This window comes from Electrophorus electricus, chromosome 2 (genome assembly GCF_013358815.1).
Source record: "Electrophorus electricus isolate fEleEle1 chromosome 2, fEleEle1.pri, whole genome shotgun sequence".
NCBI lineage: Eukaryota > Metazoa > Chordata > Actinopteri > Gymnotiformes > Gymnotidae > Electrophorus > Electrophorus electricus.
In genome coordinates, this window is record NC_049536.1 from 28,791,215 (window position 1) to 28,813,481 (window position 22,267).

The following is a 22,267-nucleotide window of genomic DNA, read 5'->3' on the forward strand; positions in this document are numbered from 1 at the left end:
CTAGCTGTTCCACCTTCACTGTTCCTCCAGGTGATTGGCTCTCTAGCTGTTCCACCTTCACTGTTCCTCCAGGTGATTGGCTCTCTAGCTGTTCCACCTTCACTGTTCCTCCAGGTGATTGGCTCTCTAGCTGTTCCACCTTCACTGTTCCCCCATGTGATTGACTCTCCAGCCATTTCACCTCCACTATTCCTCCAGGTGATTGGTTTGTTGGCTCTGCACACATTTCTTCTTGAAGAACCAGTGAAACGGAGTCGAACCCGTAAGGTTTCCTGCCTGAACCTGCATGTCAACTGTTCCATCAATTCCACTTTGTGTTTCCTAATTTGAAGTTGAAATGGAACCAAAAAGAAGACCATCTGCAGCTCGGGACTCCATCTACTTGCTCACTCCAGGCAAACACGCATGGAAAACTCACCAGTTTCGTACTTGAACCTGTATTTCAATCTACTACACATTTCAGCAGAATCTGTATTGCATGTCTGGTGGAGGAGAAGGTGAAAACGCGCTGTATGTGTTTCCGAGGAGCCTTCTCTGTATCCCAGCCAAACCCACCCTCAACCTGCTCTCTTCACAAAGGGGAAATGAAGGCATATAATTGTCTAAAGAAAATGGAACTGAATAAGATCCAGTAAGCCATGGCGTGTTAATGCTTGCTCTGCCATTTCCTTTTGTAAGTATTTTTGGAGCCAAACTGATTCAGGCTGTTCTTCAGATCTGGTCCACTGTTATTCTTTCCATCTTGTAACATAATTGATCGAGGAAATCAATGTTCAACAGAATTTGATAGTCTGGGTCAAATGTTTTGAAGGCGGCGCAGAACTGAGGCAGGTTAGCGGAGGCCCACAGGTGCTGGGATGAAGGCCTCCTCTCCCAGAAAGACAAAGCCCAGCAAATAATAACATTTGAAATCCATGGGAGACCTGGGAAGATTTAATAAGAAGATTCCTCTGTGAGAAACAAAACAAATAAAGGAAACTATTCATCATTCAATCATGTGAAATTATATTTGAAGACGTTTGTGGTACCACCCTGGAGATGCCGCCACCCTGGAGACGTTTAACTCTCTTTAAACATAAGGACATGTAAAGTACAGGCCAGCAGGGACCCTGAGCACACAGGGACTCATTACAGCCAGAGAGGGGAGGGATACGTCTAAGGGACTCATTACAGCCAGAGAGGGGAGGGATACGTCTAAGGGACTCATTACAGCCGGAGAGGGGAGGGATACGTCTAAGGGACTCATTACAGCCGGAGAGGGGAGGGATACGTCTAAGGGACTCATTACAGCCGGAGAGGGGAGGGATACTTCTAAGGGACTCATTACAGCCAGAGAGGGGAGGGATACGTCTTGGCGAAGGGCCCTGTGACCACCTTACTAATTGAAAGAGATTAAACTGCTTTTCTCTCGGTGAGACAATGCCATCAATAAAGGCCCACATGGTTGTTCCCGGACTTACAGACCTGTTGTTTCACATGGATACAGAGAAAGACCTGCTCTCTGGAACACAGGTGAGAAATGACACCAGGGCCTGCACCCTATAACCCTCTTCCTTCTGTGCACGGCTGACCTCGGATAAGTGGGAAAGACAACCCTCAAAGCAGGCTGCTGCAATGGCAGCAGAAATACGCAGATGCTCGTGGATACAGCGACAGCTCACACAGGGCAATCCAGACACAAGGCCATAAACAGGGAAAGGTCAGTAAAATATCAGAACAAACAAACAGAAAGGCAAATCCAGGAGGGATAATCAAAAACACAAGCAAAGTCGATACCAAAAGACACATGACCAAGAATCCGATCGGTGTGCATTCCAAAGGACCGGAAATACCTCATAATGAGGAACTGAGAGGAACAGATATGTAAACACAACAGATAACTCTGCACTCGTGGACTGAATTAGTATTCAGATGAAACTGAATTATGTTATTGGCAGAATAGGGTCGTGTTCTTGTGACTGTCTGAGGAATCCTGGGAAATAGAGTCCATTTGAATCCAGCACGGAGGCAGCATGACATCTGACCTGAGGTCAGGTCCTTCAGGGCCATCTTGGTGAAAACTGCTGGTGCAGGATTTTAAATGCCAGCAGAGTTTGGATACGATGCAGTAAAATTTGTGAGGCTCAGCGATCTTTTGTATGTATTCCTGTATATTACAGGTTACACTATCCTGAAGCAAGTTACTCTGTCACTCCACCAGTGACAGTAATGTCACATTCTACTCCTTCTGTCTTCTACTAGCAGAGGGGAAAAATTAAATGGTAATGCAAGCGAAAAACTCATTCGGTTTATTGTAATTGAACTCTGGGACGTGTGTGTGTAGAGCAGTCAAATGTTCACCCCAGAGACAGACTGTCTGCTGAGAGAAAGCTTCAATCAGAGGACGTCTGTCACATGACATCAGAAACACCAGTGCAACGGTTTTCCCTCGTTGAGCACAGCGGATATTTAAGCCCCATCCATCCATGCAGGCAAATAAAACACATCAACACATCATATTCATTAAAGTGGGCATCTACGGGAGTGTGTGTGTGTGTGTATGTATGTGTGAGTGAGTGTGTGTATATGTGTGTGTGTGAGTGAGTGTGTGTGTGTGTGTGGTTTAGTCTCAGTATATCAGGTGATAATCTGAGCCCTGGTGTGAGGTTCATTTCCTGAACCTGTTGGATGTGCCCACCTGTTTCAGAGTGATGCTCAGAGTTGTCCTGGGGTCTGTCAGGGACACGCCTACGCCACCGTCCTGGGGTCTGTCAGGGACACGCCTACGCCACCGTCCTGGGGTCTGTCAGGGACACGCCTACGCCACCGTCCTGGGGTCTGTCAGGGACACGCCTACGCCACCGTCCTGGGATCTGTCAGGGACACGCCTACGCCACCGTCCTGGGGTTTGTCAGGGACACGCCTACGCCACCGTCCTGGGGTCTGTCAGGGACACGCCTACGCCACCGTCCTGGGATCTGTCAGGGACACGCCTATGCCACCGTCCTGGGGTCTGTCAGGGACACGCCTACGCCACCGTCCTGGGATCTGTCAGGGACACGCCTATGCCACCGTCCTGGGGTTTGTCAGGGACACGCCTACGCCACCGTCCTGGGGTCTGTCAGGGACACGCCTACGCCACCATCCTGGGGTCTGTCAGGGACACGCCTACGCCACCGTCCTGGGGTCTGTTAGGGACACACTAACCCCACTGTCCAGGGGTCTGTCAGAGACACACCTACCCCACTGTCCTGGAGTCTGTCAGGGACACACCTACCCCACCATCCTGGGGTCTGTCAGGGACACACCAACCCCACTGTCCTGGGGTCTGTCAGAGACACACCTACCCCACTGTCCTGGAGTCTGTCAGGGACACACCAACCCCACTGTCCTGGGGTCTGTCAGGGACATCCCTGCCCCACTGTCCAGGGGTCTGTCACAGACACACCTACCCCACTGTCCTGGGGTCTGTCAGGGACACACCTACCTCACCGTCCTGGGGTCTGTCAGGGACACACCAACTCCACTGTCCTGGGGTCTGTCAGGGACATACCTGCCCCACTGTCCAAGGGTCTGTCAGAGACACACCTACCCCACCGTCCTGCACACTCTCTCAGAAACGTCCAGCTGCTAACATGCAGACTGGACACATTGACAGCATGTAAATGAATTTGCACAGATTTCCCAGGCAGGTCTGTTTGTTTGTAGATGGTCCAGAGACAGGCACCTCTGACTGATTCTGATTAATTTGACTGCAGTGTAATGAGAACAGAACTTTCTCTCTGATCTTTAAAATCATCCAACTTGTCCATGCAATATGAAATCCTGAATATTTGATGATGTTATCTACTAACCACAGCTGTCACACTCACACATGGTCTGAGGAATAATTTCATATCCAAGCATTATGGTGTGTATCCTGTGAGTGAGAATAACAAAGGCAAAGGAGCACTGTGTTATTTCTGGATGCTCAACATTTTACACAACATTAACATCACAGAACCTTTCCCGGGTTTTGTATTTAATGTTTTGTATTAAACATTTGATATTCTTCAGACTGAATCATTTACTGACTCCGTTCTGGAACGGTTTGATAAATAAGCAATGAAAACAAAAACAATTATTTGGATTTAGTGTGGAAAAGGCTTTAGCGTTTAGCTCTTAGTGTCCTCTACAGCTGGAATGATCAGACGTTGGTGTTCTCTTACTTATGTCTCTACTACCAAAGGTATTACATTTTTTAAAAAATTGCAGATTTGTTTGTGTGTGTGCGTGTGTGTGTGTATGTGTATGTGTGTGTGTGTGTGTGTGTGTGTATATTCCTGATCACACGCACACACAGAAATAACAGACTCCTTAAAACTGAAAAACTGAGTCAGAAATTCGTCACACATATTTAAACATTTCAATGATCGTTAAACTTCTGTGATTCATGATAAAAGCTTAATGTTTTAGTGTTAAAGTAGATGTAAAATTTAAAATATGCAGTATTGTTTTAATATCTAAGTAAATATAAATATTATTGATTTTAGTACTGATATATATATGTATTATGTATATATGCATGTATGTATGTATGTGGTACTGTTTCATTATTAAAGCAACGAAGGTGTTTAACCTTGAGAGCTGTTAAAAGTGTTAATAGCGTTTTAATTTAAAAATGTATCCTTTTTACTTAATGTCATGTGACTACAATTAAAAGAAAAAAGTTCCAATCTTTTTAGGTTAATTTTGCTAAAATTAAATGTTTTTAGATTAAATGCTTAAATCTTGCTGTAATTCAGGTGCCTCCTAGATAAACACATCAGGTATTACCCTGCACACACGCACACACACACACACGCACACACACACACACACACACACACACACACACACACACACACACACACACACACACACACACACACACACGTTCTGTCCCACATAGCCTGATCAAATACAACTGCAAAAACAAAACTAATTATTAGAAGCTTCTATGTTTATTTTTAAAAAGTATATGTTCATGTAACAATAAGCATGTTTTAGTAACATTTAACTTTCAATTAGCTTTCTAGGCTATATAAGATAAAACTAGATTATTTTAGTAACTTGACTAGTAATGTTCTGGTTTGTTGACAATGTTCTGTCTTAGAATTGAATATGAATAAACAACGAGTCACTTAACTCTGGAATATCGCACATCTGACTGGCGGATTTCAACTCTGGAGTCAAGCAATGCAGCAGGAGAAGACGAACCATAGATCCAGAATTAGGATTAAATTAGGATATCTTTCCTCACTGCATTAAAGAGCTCACATCTCTATAATGTAGCGTCATTAACAAATGTCACTCCCCCTATAACTATAACTACACTCTCCTTAGTCTAAAACCAAACGTCCTTCACCACATGGGGAACTGGTTTGCAGCTCAGTGAATTGCTACTTGATCCAATTTATTTCAAATAACCAAACCAGTTATTTCCTTGTGAAATGACATATAGTTGTCTTAGATTAGTACTAATTAACTAATTAATTATCTGTTGAGCAAAATGTGCTTCTCAGAGGTAAACTACACAACAATGTACAGTTTGATTTCACAGAACTGTCATTATATCAGATATTGAAAAAACCCCTAAACTGTAGGTAGACATGAATGGAGTTGAACTGAGAGGTCCTCTCTAACTCCTACATAAACCCAGCTAACCCCTGTCAGACTCACAGTGAAGAATGTTGGCGGGGACGGAGCAGGGACAGAGCGGGGACGGACAGGACAGTGCGGGGACGGAGCAGGGACAGAGCGGGGATGGAGCAGGGACAGAGCGGAGACGGACAGGACAGTGCGGGGACGGAGCAGGGACAGAGCGGGGACGGACAGGACAGTGCGGGGACGGAGCAGGGACAGAGCTGGGACGGAGCGGGGACAGAGCAGGGACGGAGCGGGGACAGAGCGGGGAGGAACAGGACAGTGCGGGGACAGAGCGGGGACAGAGCTGGGACGGAGCGGGGACAGAGCGGGGACGGAGCAGGGACAGAGCGGGGACGGACAGGACAGTGCGGGGACGGAGCAGGGACAGAGCTGGGACGGAGCGGGGACAGAGCGGGGACGGAGCGGGGACAGAGCGGGGAGGAACAGGACAGTGCGGGGACGGAGCGGGGACGGACAGGACAGTGCGGGGACGGAGCAGGGACAGAGCGGGGATGGAGCAGGGACAGAGTGGGGACGGACAGGACAGTGCGGGGACGGAGCAGGGACAGAGCGGGGACGGAGCGGGGACAGAGCGGGGACGGAGCGGGGACAGAGCGGGGAGGAACAGGACAGTGCGGGGATGGAGCAGGGACAGAGCGGGGACGGACAGGACAGTGCGGGGACGGAGCGGGGACAGAGCGGGGAGGAACAGGACAGTGCGGGGACGGACAGGACAGAGCGGGGACAGAGCGGGGACAGAGCGGGCACGAAGTGGGATGGAGCGGGCACGGAGTGGAATGGAGTGGGGACGGAGTGGGATGGAGCGGGCACGGAGCGGGGACGGAGTGGGATGGAGCGGAATGGAGTGGTGTGATACATTAGTAGACGTTTGCAGGCTGTTTCACAGTCACCTGGACTTCTATCAGGACTCCCAGCATGGGCTGATACACTGCTGCGTTCCAGTTGACAGCATCTCTTTGAGTTGTGTGTGTGTGTGTGTGTGTGTGTGTGTGTATGTGTGAGCAGCCCTTTGCTCTTTGGTCCACACAGGTGCAGAGGCACATTCATGCTGAACTGAGGCACATTCATGTTGAGTGTGTGCAGGCCCTGATGGGGAGACAGGCAGGTAAATGACCATTTTCACACACTCACACACACTCACTCACACACACACACACACACACACACACACACACACACACACACACACACACACACACACACACACACACACACACACACACACACACACACACACACACACACAGGCACTGAGAGGCCGGCGATGAGACTGCACTGCACACACACCTTTTCAAATGAGATGCCACATGCGGTTCAGTCATCCACAAATCTCCATGCAAAGCTGCAACCCGCAGGTGGCGGCTGGATTAAACACAGACGCCCTGGCCGAGCCGGAGAGGCACGCAGCGTTCCCGGGATATAGCCTGCCGGTCACAGCACAGGGTTCTGACCGACGATGTTGGAAGACAACAGCAGAAACTTCCACTGATCGTGATATGTGCAAACTCAGACTGCTCCAGAAAGAAAGAGAAACACACAGGGCAGCAGACACACACACAGGGCGTCCCCAGACATCGAGAAATGTCCAACTCACAAGCATTTTAAAGCCACACAGTTAACATACATACTGAATTATAATATAACAGATTGGTTTCACCCTGCTTGCTGTACTGTACTGTAGGACTGTTAAAACTCTTAACGAGATAGGAACAAGATAGAATCTGTGATATTGTCCTACATTTATATATATATATATATATATATATATATATATAGAGAGAGAGAGAGAGAGAGAGAGAGAGAGAGAGAGAGAGAGAGAGTTGTGTGTTTCCAGAGGAAAGTCATAGGTGATGCTTAGCTGATGTTTTGTTTGTTGGACACACTGATTTCTACACTGTTCAGGAGTAAATCAGTGTTAATATTACACTTCCACACTCTAGAATGATCCAGGATGATACAGAGAAGAGGAGGTAGGTGCTTTTCAAAGATCCTCCACTAATCCAGTAATGTCGAGACAAAGACATCAATGACATGCCTGTCAAGAGTATCAATTGACCATTCACATAATAACTGTGTTAATATTTTACATTTATGGCATTTGGCTGATGCTCATCCAGAGTGACTTACAAAAGTGCTTTGTCATTTCCTCATAGAATACATCCTAGTACAGTATAGTAGGTTAGAGTCCAAGATACCAATGAATTAGAATGCTGTAGAAATACAGGGATCAACGTTGATGTCTAGAAGTGCAAAACACATATAAACTCTACAACAGCAATCAGTGAAATGAACAATAAGTACTAGTTAGTCAACATAGGAGCAGTCAACACCAGTGTAATAAAAAATAAGGTCATTTAAATATTCCACAAATACATGGGTCTTCAGCGTGTTTGAATATAGCCTGCATATATATAAATAAATTATAGCCTGCAACCGCTGGAGATTTGCTTCATGTAAATTCATAAACAAAGCCACTAAAATAACTGGCTCAGTTCACCTCCCCAGTCCTCATACATCACTGTGGGAGTTTGTCTACTGTGTTACTCTAAGAGATGTAATGAGCTTTACACTGGAGAGACCGAGAAAAGACCTGCTGGTCGGTGTGTTGAACACCTTCAGACCAGAAATATGTTGTTCCCAGTGACGAGGCATTTTAATACTAATGGACACTGCATTAATGACATTAATATCTGTTTTCATTGATAGTTGTTGCTATGGCAGCAATGAAATTAGGAAACTCAAAGATAAAGAACTAATATACATTTTCAAAACATTAAAACAACCAGTGAATGAATGTTATGATTTGAACATCTATGTTTTCATATATAAACTGGTTTCTGCTAGAAATTCAAAGCACTTCGCTTGCTCAACTTATGAAGGACCTGTTTGAAATGTCCTGTTTCATTAGAAACCTTTTGTATGTGTGTGTGTGTGTGTGTGTGTCTGTGTGTGTGTGTGTATACACAGACAACATGATGGTAAAAACCCTTTGGAGGAAGTTGTTGAAGTGGCACTAGGCTCCATTTCCATAAAACAACCCTTCAGATGTTTAAATCTTTCCTTTCTTCATTCGTCCTGTCCTGTTCTCCTGTCTTAAACCACAAAGTCCTGTCCAGGACAGTTTAGAGAGTGAGACAATATCAGACTGAAGAGATGGAGATAGAGAAATGGAGATATGGTTGAGGGACAGATGGCAAGATGGTGGATAGAGACATGGAGAGATGGTGGCTGGAGAGATGCCAGAATAATACAGTGGGATATGATGGAATAATACAGTAGGATATGCTGTAATAATACAACAGGATATGCTGGAATAATACAACAGGATATGCTGGAATAATACAGTGGGATATGTTTGAATAATAAAGTGTGATATGTTGGAATAATACAGTGGGATATGTTGGAATAATATAACAGGATACGCTGGAATAATACAACAGGATATGCTGGAATAATGCAGTGGGATATGCTGGAATAATACAGTGGGATATGATGGAATAATGCAACAGGATACGCTGGATTAATACAATGGGATATGATGGAATAATACAGTGGGATATGCTGGAATAATACAACAGGATATGCTGGATTAATACAGTGGGATATGATGGAATAATACAGTGGGATATGATGGAATAATGCAACAGGATACGCTGGATTAATACAGTGGGATATGATGGAATAATACAGTGGGATATGCTGGAATAATACAACAGGATACGCTGGATTAATACAGTGGGATATGATGGAATAATACAGTGGGATATGCTGGAATAATACAACAGGATACGCTGGATTAATACAGTGGGATATGCTGGAATAATACAGTGGGATATGCTGGAATAATACAGTGGGATATGCTGGAATAATACAGTGGGATATGATGGAATAATGCAACAAGATACGCTGGATTAATACAGTGGGATATGTTTGAATAATACAGTGGGATATGTTGGAATAATGCAGTGGGATATGATGGAATAATACAGTGGGATATGTTGGAATAATACAACGGTATATGTTGTTCTAGCTCTCTCCCCCCAGCAGTTCATTAGCACACAGGAGACCAAAATACCCAGCAGGCCATGTGCAAAGGGGGGGCAGGAAGGCAGGGGGCCGTGTTGTGTGTGGGGTGCTGGGGGGGTGGGGTGGGGACACAAAGCAGAGTGTACCAGGCCCTAAGAGAAGGTCACATGGTCCCTGCATCAATCTTCCTTTCAATCAATCGCCTTGATGAAGAACAGGCTGGAATAAAATCAAAAGCACTAATAACACTAATGGCTCCTTCTCTTGAGTCAGAGGCCACATGCTGGCGCCTCAGGGGAAATTCCCTCTTTCCTAACAGTTTCTAATCAATGACCAGGTGCTGATCAGTAATTAGGCAGTTAACTTAGAGCTCAATTCTGAGCAGGACGCAGTTAACACAGTTCTCTCCCTTTCAGCGTCTGAACTCTACTGTCTGTGTTAATTCCCCTGCACCGAACATCTCTAATCCCTCCCTCTGCTTGGAAATGAACAGGCCTCACCGTTTACGCCTGGTGGGGTGTGTGGGAGTTACGTATTTTTGGGGCTAATGTGTTTAGAGGCTTCCGTATTTGCTAGGCCAGCGGACACGGGCTTTGATCGGCTCGAGGCAGAAGAACCACACACAGGAACGTGGGGTAACAAAGAAGGGCCAGAATGTCGTTGTGCCAACAGGACATGTGTTACCCCCTGCCAGGTCCCACCCCCCCAACATCCCTCCCGCTGACTCTCTCACTACAGCCAGACAGGAACGCTGGGAATGGGCTGTGACAAAGCTTTGCTGTGCTTTTATGTCATAACGTTGCAGTGCAGTTACAAATTTAAGGAAAGGAGAAAATAAAAGTTAGTGGCTGTTAGACACATTACTGGGAGGAGAGGATTTCTAGCTAGTGCACGATTGATATTTATCAATATAAAAACACGAGACATGGATCATCTGAGGGAGAGGCAGCATGTGGGAGGTTTTCCAAACCAGCATGGAGATGAAAGACAGGAGACACCACATCAACTAAAACAAACAGTCTGCATGCTAATGAGGTCTTTAGTCTGCAGTGTGGACTGTGCCCCAGGTCCCAGTCTTGTCTCGTTCAGGATGGACTCCAGGGGCGGCAGGACAGGGAACTTCCCGCCGTTTCCCTCTCTTGTTTATTTTGTGGTAAACATGTCACTGAACAGGATGGGGGACCGTGATTAACAGTGACATCCAATATGGCAAAGTCAGAATTCATTCTGCTGGTGAACTGGACCACCGCATCCCTTTATGAACACACGATTCGATTCCTGCTCCAGCTGGTTGATAGCTGTCAGGGCTCTCGGACTCCCTGCTTGGCAGTGACAAGTGCAACCTGTGGACATCTGGCGGAATTTGCAGATTATCTGATACAGGGGGTGTGGAGCACAGCAAATACAGGGTCTTCACTGTCTCTACAGTTTCCATTTACGCAATCACTAACTGGTGTTAATTTACATATAATGCACTAATTTCAGACTGACTTTGATTCGCTAATCTCAGTCTAACTGAGATTAAATCAGAAGAACTGAAAGTTTTGAATTTTAAGTTTTAGAGTTAGAATGAGTGAAAGACATGATTATTTTGACAGGTATGCATTAATGTGCATTGTTAAATTATGAATTGTGACACATGAGGACACGTGCAGGATTTTAGGGCTAACCTACTACTAATCTACTTCTAATCCACTACTAATCTACTACTAATCTACTACTAATTGACTACTAATCTACTACTAATCAACTACTAATCTACTACTAATTGACTACTAATCAACTACTGAATACAGGTTTTATTTTGTTATTCTGAATAAATACCACCATAAATGTGCAGTGACATTAAAATATGGGGCCAGTTCTTAAAAACAGCACTTGCCCTTAGGACAGAATTTAGAGTCCACAGCGAGAGGGCAGAACAATGTATGAAACCCAACTAACATGGACAAAATGGCGGTGCAGGACTGGTGCAGCATCCACACTGCTGCTATAAAACTGAAGCGTTCATACTGCTGCTATAAAACTGAAGCGTTCACACTGCTGCTACAAAACTGAAGCGTTCACACTGCTGCTATAAATCTGAAGCGTTCACACTGCTGCTATAAAACTGAAGCATTCAAACTGCTGCTATAAAACGGAAGCCTTCACACTGCTGCTATAAAACTGAAGCGTTCTCACTGCTGCTATAAAACTGAAGCGCTAACATTGCTTTCAGAGGTGACAAAATGGTTTGGAACATTTAGATCATGGAGCATGTCAATGAACAGGTGTGTGGTTTCCTGGACATGTCTGGACTGCACTACATTAAAGATACAATTCAAATGCCAATGTTGTCTTTTTTCGGCATGTCTTTACATTCCATAGATGAAAAAGTCCAACACTGTAACTCCTAAAAATGTGACCTTTTGCTGAGGACATAATGTTATAACACAAACATGCACCAGTGGTCACCATCATGCGGCAGAAAAAATTGTATTTTAAATGCCTCCTGCTGTTCAGATACCACAACACATTTTGTGAAGTCAATGTTTTCGCCCCTGATTGTGATGAGTAGGTGGGGGTGTCTCAGATTTGAATAATTGTGCATAAGTATCTGTAAGTCACAAATATTTGTCCATATGTCTGGAATTTTTTTCAGGCTAATTAAATCATAAATTTGCATGCCCTTAGACATTTAATAACAATGTTGTTCACAGGAACTTTTCTGAGAAAGCAAAAACATATTTTCTAACGTGAAAGACTTTATAGCAAACCACTTTCTCTTAAACTTTCGATGTTTTTTTTTCTTCCCTTCTCGCAATGGGTTTCAATAATCTCTTCAATGTCAGGAGAAAGCTCTGTGTGTGTGTGTGTGTGTGTGTGCAGATGGAGGGAGAGCTCAGCAGTGCTTCTCTGCTGGGATGCTATTGCCTGTCTGTGTTGCTGCTCCTAGCAGGGGAGCTTTTACAATGAAAGGGCTTCACGCTGCTGTCTTTGACCCACACGCACGGGCCGCCATCTCACGGCCATCAGGCTCGCTGTGGTCTCTCCCATCACTACCCACATTACCCTGTGGTGAATCCCCCCTGCCCCCCTTGGACAGAGAGATTCTCCTCAGAAATCCAGCGTGACCTCTGGATAAAGATACCGAAAACTGAGGCCAATTCTGAGGTTTCCAGGGTGAATCCTGTATTGGCCAAAAAACTAATAATACAAATACACAGAGAAAAACTGGAATGTATCTGACTTGTTTTCCTGCCCCTGTAAATGAAAACTTTCCTGCTCTTCCTCTCTCATTGTGGCGCTGATGTCATCTTCTTACTTATTAATAACACAGTCAACCTAACGAGACGTAAGGAGACGTCAGGTACTTGTTCCCTCCACCAACAAACTTTCTTCAGCTCCGTGCACTGTCTTGCCTTTTCTCCATATTCTTTTTGTAGCAGTAAAGTATCAGTAAAGTACACAAGGTTTCTACAGAATACGTTTCTCTGGAAACCTTGTGTACTTCTGTACTTCACAGCTATTTTCACTTCCTATATATACATACATACATACATACATACATACACACATACACACATACATACATACACACATACATACATACATATATACACACATACACACATACACATATATATACACATACATATATACATATATACATATTTAAATACATACATATACACACACACATACATACATACATATATAAATACATACATACATACACGTGAATGAAACAGACCTGAGATGCACTAGCAGAAAGAATGGGTGTACTGATCCCAGAATGCCTGAACACTCTGGAACGCTCGACCTTGTGACAGTATGCGATCTTAAACTTGATCACAGCAGTCCGTGTTAAAGATGGCCAGAAAAAATACAGAGAGGGTCCAAGCCACCGTGTGTTTATGGAGCTGTGTGTACTAACGTATGACTGTGGCCCATCTGCATTGGGGAACGTTCATTTCTGCGCATCTGTCAGGTGCCACGGGATTTTCTGTGTGCGCTGCCATTGTGTCGCCATGGAGACCCCCTCACTGCAGAGGGGAGGAAGGCTTTGCGCTTTCCACGGTGCATGGCGTGGGGCTTTCTGTTCATACCCATCTCCCAGGGGCTCTGGGACAGGGACGCGTCCTCCTGTCTTCTCTGTGTGATGGGCTGTGCTGCGCGGAAACGCGTGTCTCAGCAGTGTGATGTATTCAGTCAGAGAGGCTCGCAGCAGAGTGTCTGACTGCAGCGTTGGTTTATGGAAAGCGACCAGGCAGTGGGGGTCCAGCCCCCCGTTGTCCATGACTACAGCCTCAGAGACACGGTGCATACTGACTGTTTCTTGTTATTCATGACCCCTTGAGAGGAAAAGTGACTGCAAGTAAAATGTGTGAGGTGGTCCTAGTAGAGACAGACGGTAGGGTGATGAGAGGTGTGGCGGACACACTGGAGGTGGAGGTGCTTCACCACCTCCCACTAACGCCTGTTTGTGGGGGCTTACTCTCCCTGCCTCGCCTCCTCCCCTCCCCTCCCCTCCCCTCCACCCTCTCTCTCGCTCCCTGACTTGCACATTTACACAACTTGGCAGACACTCTAATCCAAAGCAACTTACATATTTAACAGTTTGACAGTGTGTGATCCTCGGGGAATGAAACCCATGACCTTGGTGATACTAGCACCATGATCTACCAAACAGGAGCCTCCTCTACCTGTCTCTCCATCTGTCTCTCTACCTGTCTCTCCACCTGCGTCTCTATCTCTCTCCACCTGTCTCTCTACCTCTCTCTACTTGTCTATCTGTCTCTCCACCTGCCTCTCCATCTGTCTCTCTGTCTCTCCACCTGCCTCTCCACCTGCATCTGTCTTTCCACCTGTCTCTCTAACAGTCTCTCCACCTGTCCCTCTACCTCTCTCCATCTCTGTCTCTCCACCTGCCTCTCCACCTGTCTCTATGTCTCTCCACCTGTGTCTCTGCCTCTCTACCTGTCTCTCCACCTGTCTCTATGTCTCTCCACCTGTGTCTCTGCCTCTCTACCTGTCTCTCCACCTGCCTCTCTATCTGTCACTCCACCTGCCTCTCCACCTGTCCCTCTGTCTCTCTACCTGTCTCTCCAGCTGCCTCTCTACCTGTCTCTTCTTCCTCTGCCCCACCTCTCTCTGTCTGTTCCTCTTTGGAAACACGAACCTCTATACTTAGTCGTGGTAGGGAGAGAATGAGTGAAAGAGAGAAAACAATAGAGAAGAGAGAGGAGGAGAGAATGAGTGTGTGAGTGCAAGAGACAGAAAAAGAAAAAGTGAAAGAATCTGATAGAGGAGGACAAGGAAAAATAAAACGTGAGTAGGAAAAATAACAGGAAGAATAAGTTTGTAAAAGTGTGTGTGTCTGTGTGTTTGTGTGTGTGTGCATCTGTGTTTGTGTGTGTGTGTTTGCATGTCTGAATATGCATGTGTAAAATTCAGATGTGTTTGTACGATTCTACTGCTCTCTAATGGGAATAATTCTGTAATGACATTGTTCAGATGCATTTAGTAAAGACAATTATCTGTGTGTAAATCATTTACACACTGAAATAATAAAGACACTTTATTATTCATAGATTTCATGGAACTCCAGAAATTAAACCTCTTAGCTTTGCCATCACATTAATGAAACACACTTTCCTGACTGACACCTCAGTTATATCTACTGTGCTTATGGAGAAATGATCTTACCTGTAATAACCAGAATGTTTCAACACTATGATAAGTGTGTCATAAATATGTCATTTTCCACAGTGTTTTTTCATTCATCTCTCCTCACAGAGCCTGGATCTTTATTCACAGACTCTATGCTTTAGTTGTGTGTGTGTGTGTGTGTGTGTGTGTGTGTGTGTGTGTGTGTGTGTGTGGCAGGAGATCACACTGTGAACCGCCCCTCCACCCAGTCATCTCCACAGCATCTGTCATGCTCACTCAGGAGGAGAAATACCAAAAATAAACCAGCAGTCACTAAACCATCATCTATAAACAAATTTAAAAATACACTACGAATAAGCCCATTTGATACGGCCCTTTGAAGTCAGCGTTTCTGTCTTATCTGCTGGCACAGAAACCAACAGGAAGTGACAAGGAAGGAGAATTTGCCCTTGTTGCTGTCGGACCAATCAGGTTCGTCGAAGGGCAGTGTTTGTGACACAAACATATGCTCACTATCTCAGCTGACCATATGTCTCCAGCTTAATAATATCGGGAAGGAGGCAGAGCACGGGTGGCTCGGAGGAAAACACTGCACGAATCAAAGAACTTTCATCTCACACAACACTCACAGTCAAAAAGTTAGAACCAATACATTTTGAAAAACACAAAGACCAGTTTTGAAACACAGAATGTATGTTTCAGTAGAGATATTTTCAACTAGTTATGAAAGTCTTGTAGTGACTGCTATGGCAAAATAACAAAGTGAACAGAAAAAGAAACTATGGTAAATTCACAAATTACTCAAAGTCGTTTGTAGGTGCTCCATTATTTAAAAACAAGAATTTTGATTTGTACTTATTAAGGGTAGATGGGACTGGGGTTAGACATCTAGATAAAGCTCCAGGGGACAGACAAGGTTCAGCGTGCCCTGATAAAGACCTCTGAGCACACAGAAACTCAACCGTCAACGCGGAACATTTGTGGGGGTCACTGGAATTGTCTGGATGTAGACAGGGCTGCCATGTCCCTTCTAAAACCATCTGTAGATCTAAAGAGTCAGAGAAGTGTCTCTGCAGCTGCAATTTAGCCAGTAAATGAAGTTCATGTGATCATGTGACTGACATTCATGTAATTAACATTCATGTGACTCACGTTCATGTGATCATGTGATTGACATTCACGTGATCATGTGACTGATGATCATGTGATCAGCTTTTCCAGAAAAGCTGCTACTTCTGTGACTCCACTTTGGCCCAACAGGAACCTTATTCCCAGTCCTCCTTATTTCCAGTCATGCCAGTTGCTTCAGCTCAACAGCACAAACAGAATGATGGCAGCTTTGTCTTCGTTACTGGATGAAATTCTTCCAGAGTAGGAAACGCTACAATAAAAGTCCTCTGCTTCTCTTTGGGTACAATAATTAACATAATATAAAGTCGTAATTGCACTTTTGATGTTAGGTAAAAACTAACCCTTTGCATTTTAAATGTACATATTCCAATTTCAAATGCATATTGTACAGCACAAACAGCTAAGATGCAATTTGGAAATTATGACAAACCTACTCAAGAATATGATTTATTCAAAATCTAAGACTAATCGTAAAATCTTCAACGCTAGATCTACTGAACACAACAAACACAAAGCAACTAATTTCTTTGTTGTAATGCAGCATTTATATGTACATAAAGAGCTCACCCAGGAAATGGCACCCACGTATTCTGCCTTCGTGGCTGATGTCCTGGCAGTGCGGGTGTGCTTCACACTGAGCATGTGCAGGAAAGGCCCAGCCCACAGCCCCGCACAGCTGCCCACGTTACAACCATTGCAATCAGCATCTCACCACACGCCTTCCATTACATCTGCATGCCGACTTGCTCTAATGAAGTTCAGTCTAATCAAAGGGGACTCAAAGTACTTATCAAAACACTGTAGAACTTGACACCCCACAATCACAAGACCCTGGCAACATGTTGGGAAGGAACACATTAAAAGGGCATTAGCATATATATGTTTGAGATCTCTCTCTCTACACACACACACACACACACACACACACACACATATACAGTTTGGTGTATGCATGAGAAGAGCAGCTTTCAAAGATTTCTCTCTCTCTCTGATACAGAATCTCTCTCTCTCTCTCTGATACAGAATCTCTCTCTCTCTCTCTGATACAGACTTCTCTGTCTGTCTCTCTCTTGCTTTCTCTCTCTGATACAAATTTCTCCCTCTCTCTCTCTCTGATAGATTTCTCTCTGTGTCTCTCTCTCGCTCTCTCTGATACAGATGAAGTTGCATCATAGCACATAGTCAACTCAAAGCAGACGTTCAATTTATGCTTTTTTATGTAACAAACAAGCAAACGTCTGGTGGGAGAACAGCGCGAGGCCCTCAGACTGTCCTTGTGAGTTGCTTCCTTTCTAGCATGGAGCTCTCACACACCACCCCACTTTTGAACCAGTAGTTTTACTGTTATTGAAAAGTATCAAGATATTCTGTATGCATACAAAATCCTGACTTTAAAGCATGTTTGAATAGTCTGTAGTTTTCTAATAGAAGGTGTGGGTCATGACCCTGGAGTGGGTTGGTCTTAATTAGGAAAACTCCAGTCATAAATATCCAAACACAGCACGATCGGACAGCAGGGAAAAACAAGCCTTGAATACTCCAACAAAAAAATAAGGGATATAAGAGTCAGACTGTCAAGGGCAAACCCAGACGTGGCCATCAAACGGCGCAAAGGCCAACGTGACCACCAGGGGTGCTGTTTGAGTTTCTCCGTACACTGCTGCCATGGTCATAACACAAGATATGCGAGCAGGAGCTCCACAATAATTTATGTGCAGAAAGGAGGAGCAATTTTATATAGGTTTATATAGGTACTCAGTGGTTAAGGTACTGGACTAGTAATCAAAAGGTTGCCAGTTCAAGTCCCACTACCACCAGGTTGCCACTGTTGGGCCCCTGAACAAGACCCTTAACCCTCAATTACTCAAGTGTTCAGTCAGAATTGTAAGTTGCTTTGGATAAAAGCGTCAGGTAAATGCCATAAATATCATCTTAACTCCCTAACAAAAAGATACAGTAACCAGTGCCCTCTTCTTCAAAGAGAAGAGGTTACCTAGGTTATATCAGTGATGGAGTGTGTATGCACACCTGGGCACGTACAGAAATTAGGGATAGAAGAAAGCCAAATAAACAGCACAACCCAAGGAACACAAGGGGTGTGTCCCAGCTGCATACTATTTACTAATAATAACTAGTTTTTAAGTATGTAGTACATAGTTTAATTAAAACTGTTAAATTTGAGTACACTCATAAATCCAAGATGCTCGCTCAGAACTGGTCGGTTTGGAGTACGGTTTGAATGGACACTATCGTCCCATAATGCAATACAAAATGGAAACGAAGGCGCTAAAAGCGTCTGCAAAAAAATAAATGAAATAAAATAAAAAAAAATAATAATAAAAAATAAAAAATCCAAAACAACATAGATAGTACAACTTGGGAGTTCTTTCTTTAAAACCGTAAAATAATTAACAAATATAACAAATGGTTGCTATTTTAGTAAGAAATCTGTTTTAAACACGTGTTACTTTAAGTTAGCTAGCAACCTAGCTGTAGTAGTGTTTGGTCTTCGTAGGTAAGCTAGGTAGCGTTAGCCAATTAGCAGCCAACTAGCTAGCTGACGGCAGCTAAATTTAACTTATCCATATTTGTAAACGAGGTAGAATATCAGGCCTTAATATTTTAGGTTTAATACCAATGTTGATGTAATATATAAACCCAATGAGAAATCTATGATATCGTTCACTAATAAAGACTCAGATCGTACAGTAGATAATATTGCTTAATTGCCATGTAGCTAACTTGGCTAGGTTAGCATTTCCTAGCTCGGGTTAGCCTGAACATGGTAACTGAGCCCAGAATAATGTAATTTTTACGTGTGATACTACAGAAGGAATCCAGTTACAAATCATGGGAAACCTACTTAGGGGCTGATGAAGACACCCGCCTGCTGATAACTTGCCACAGAGGGAGGAGAGAGGAGAGGTGAAGGGAGAGTGAAGAGAGAAGGGAGAGATGGAGAGATGGAGAAGAGGGAGTGAGAGTGAAAAGAGACATGCTCATCCTGCTTTTAGACACATTTGTTAAGTGAGATTAAAATGTTAAAACAATATAATTTGGATTGTTATTTATTATAGGTATGAATAATAATAATGATAATAAATATGATTAATTATAATGATGACTCCACTCCTCTTTGACTCCGCCCCTCTCTGACACATCACAGGTAAAACTAAATAAGTAAAGAGGCTCTTACAGGAGGGGAGGATCGTTAGCTGTGAGAGCACTGAACCCATGACAGGACGAAGTCAGGAACCAAACTAAAACAACACGCTGAGAATGTTAACAAAAAAAGCAAACCCTGATATCTTGTGTAAAACATTACCATGCATTTACAAACTGAAGCATGTTTATATCACTAAAGTCTTCATAAATAGTTATTCCCATTACTCGTGGGGTTACGCTGATTGTGGAATGTGTATTTTGAACACTGTACCATGGTGATGAGTTTCGCAAACAAAGATCAAAGCAGTTCTGGGATGTCACAGTGTTTAAACGAAACCAGCCCTCAGTAGCCCCACCCCACCCCCCTGGGGGTAAATCAAGTGAGGTGCGATGCCTGAGTGTGCCAAGTAGCTTGTTACCTGTCCTTTCACACACATGGTGAGGCAGCTTCCTCACCTTCCACACTACAGGACTGTTTGTTTGTTTATTTATTTATTTTATTCAGTGGTGCATGTGCCAGTGTGTTCGGAGCTGTCTGTCTGCATATCTTCAAGAGCAGTGTGCAGGGTGTGAGCACATGCCAGTCTCCTCTGTGTGTGAAAGGAAGGGACAACCTGAGAGCTTGTCTTCAGCGTCTGCGGGGCAGTGGAGTGGCAGCATGCTGCTCCTGGTCAGTGGTACAGGGGACTGTTTCTGCCCTGGATGCAGCGGAACAGGACATGATCCCCCATGCTGTGGCAAACACACATTTCCATAATGGAATCTGGCTGTGCAGACACCACAAATAGAATGACCCTATGTGGGGGGACAGGTCTGGATGTGCTACACACACACACACACACACACACACACACACACACACACACACACACACACACACACACACACACACACACACACACAGGCACAGCCGTCTGATCGAGCACCATATCGAGATGCATAGAAGAATACTCTCTAATTCTCGACACACCTGATCTGTCTGAAGTGTTTGCTTTCCCATCCGTTGCCTTGGAGCAAACAATTACAGTCGCTATTGAACTGCGTTAACGTGGCATAATGTGGCATAATGTGCTCGATGCAATTACAAATTCCAATAACTTTCCCCATTTTGATGGTGGTGGGTAGGAGGCTGTGCTGCAGAATAGATAATTATTTCAATTTGAGTTCCAATTTTTATGGCCATAATGAAAATGTGGTGCAGCGTTTGGGAATGATAGGACCACGGGTACCTGACACTCCAGGCTGTGATGGGCACTTCTGAATTGTGTAGATGGTGAGAGGTTTTTCCTGCTCTGGCTATAGTCAGACTTTGTGTTGTAGTCAGACTTTGTGCTGTCCTCAGACTTTGTGCTGTACTCAGATTTTGCCTCAGGGTCATAAGCCTTTTCTCCAGTATGAAGGAAGTAACTAACTGGAACATTTTAGCTCCACTGAGCAAATATAAAATAACATGTCCAGACTGCATATCACATAACAGCAAGCACAGGAATTTACAAACATGGGAAACATTATACGGGAAGTCCCTATTCCAGGAAATGAAAAGAGCAGATCTAACAGATCTACTGCTGCACACTGATTGGTGGAGTACCTAGTGGAAGTTGATGAGGAAAAGCTGTTAAGTGCAGAGGGACATTCCCTAAGCTCTTGGACTGTCCCCAAGATCCTGGACATTCCCTAAGATGGACTGTCCCCAAGCTCCTGGACATTCCCTAAAGTCCTGGACTGTCCCTAAATTCTGGACTGTCCCTAGGCTTCTGGACTGTCCCTAAGCTTCTGGACATTCCCTAAGCTCCTGGACTGTCCCTAAGTGCCTGGACATTTTGATCAGTTGCTGGAGCTTCTTGTTACACAGATAGTGCTGGGACATGTGTCATTCGTGGAAAAGTGCCATCAAGTCAAGTGAAAAGTCACATTTATTTCTGTTTTTTACAACAGCCATTATCACAAAGCATCTTTAAAGATGTCCAAATCCAAGTCCCCAGTGAGCAAGCCAAGGGCGACAGTGGCAAGGAAAAACTCCCTAGAGCACGAGGAAGAAACCTTGAGAGGAACAAAAACTCAAAAGGGGAGGGGGGCATCCTCCTCTGGGCGACAACAGACACAACAATAATAAAAATATAAGCAATAAGGAACAGAATAAATAGTGAGAGAGAGAGAGAGAGAAAGAGAGAAATAAATAAATAAATAAATAATACTAAAAATGAAAAAATAAGCAATCAATGTCTAGTCCTAATCTGGTTGAACTACTTCAAGGGCAACGGATAAGTAGTTGGCTGGGCTAGAGGTGAGGTGGGCTACAGCAGGAGACGTCAGGGGCTGGTGGGAGGAGCCATGGCAGCTAAAACGGGTTGAGGCTCAGTAACACCATGATGTCAGGGGTAAGTGAACCTTGGCAGAAAGAGAGAATAGATTATTAGACATGTCCAGGTACGAGGGTGTATAAGTTAGGGAACTATAATGTGCACCTGCCCTTGGAGTTCCTGCCCAGTTGCTGGTGATCTTCATGTGTCACCCAGTCACCAGACTCCCATTCAACCACCACCCAAGTACCTCTATACAGCACTATGAGCAATCTGACAATTGCCCAAGAATATCAAAATACATTAAAAAGTTGAATATCTGTGAG

General features: G+C 44.3%; 1 protein-coding gene across 1 annotated transcript; it reads left to right on the forward strand.

The window, feature by feature from the left end:
• Positions 1-1,440: 1,440 nt before the first annotated feature.
• Positions 1,441-6,520, forward strand: LOC118242593 (putative per-hexamer repeat protein 5). The gene is made up of 3 exons (XM_035534468.1): positions 1,441-1,512; positions 2,687-3,550; positions 5,660-6,520. Exons 1-3 carry the CDS (start codon positions 1,441-1,443, stop codon positions 6,518-6,520), a joined length of 1,797 nt encoding a protein of 598 aa, XP_035390361.1.
• Positions 6,521-22,267: the final 15,747 nt, after the last annotated feature.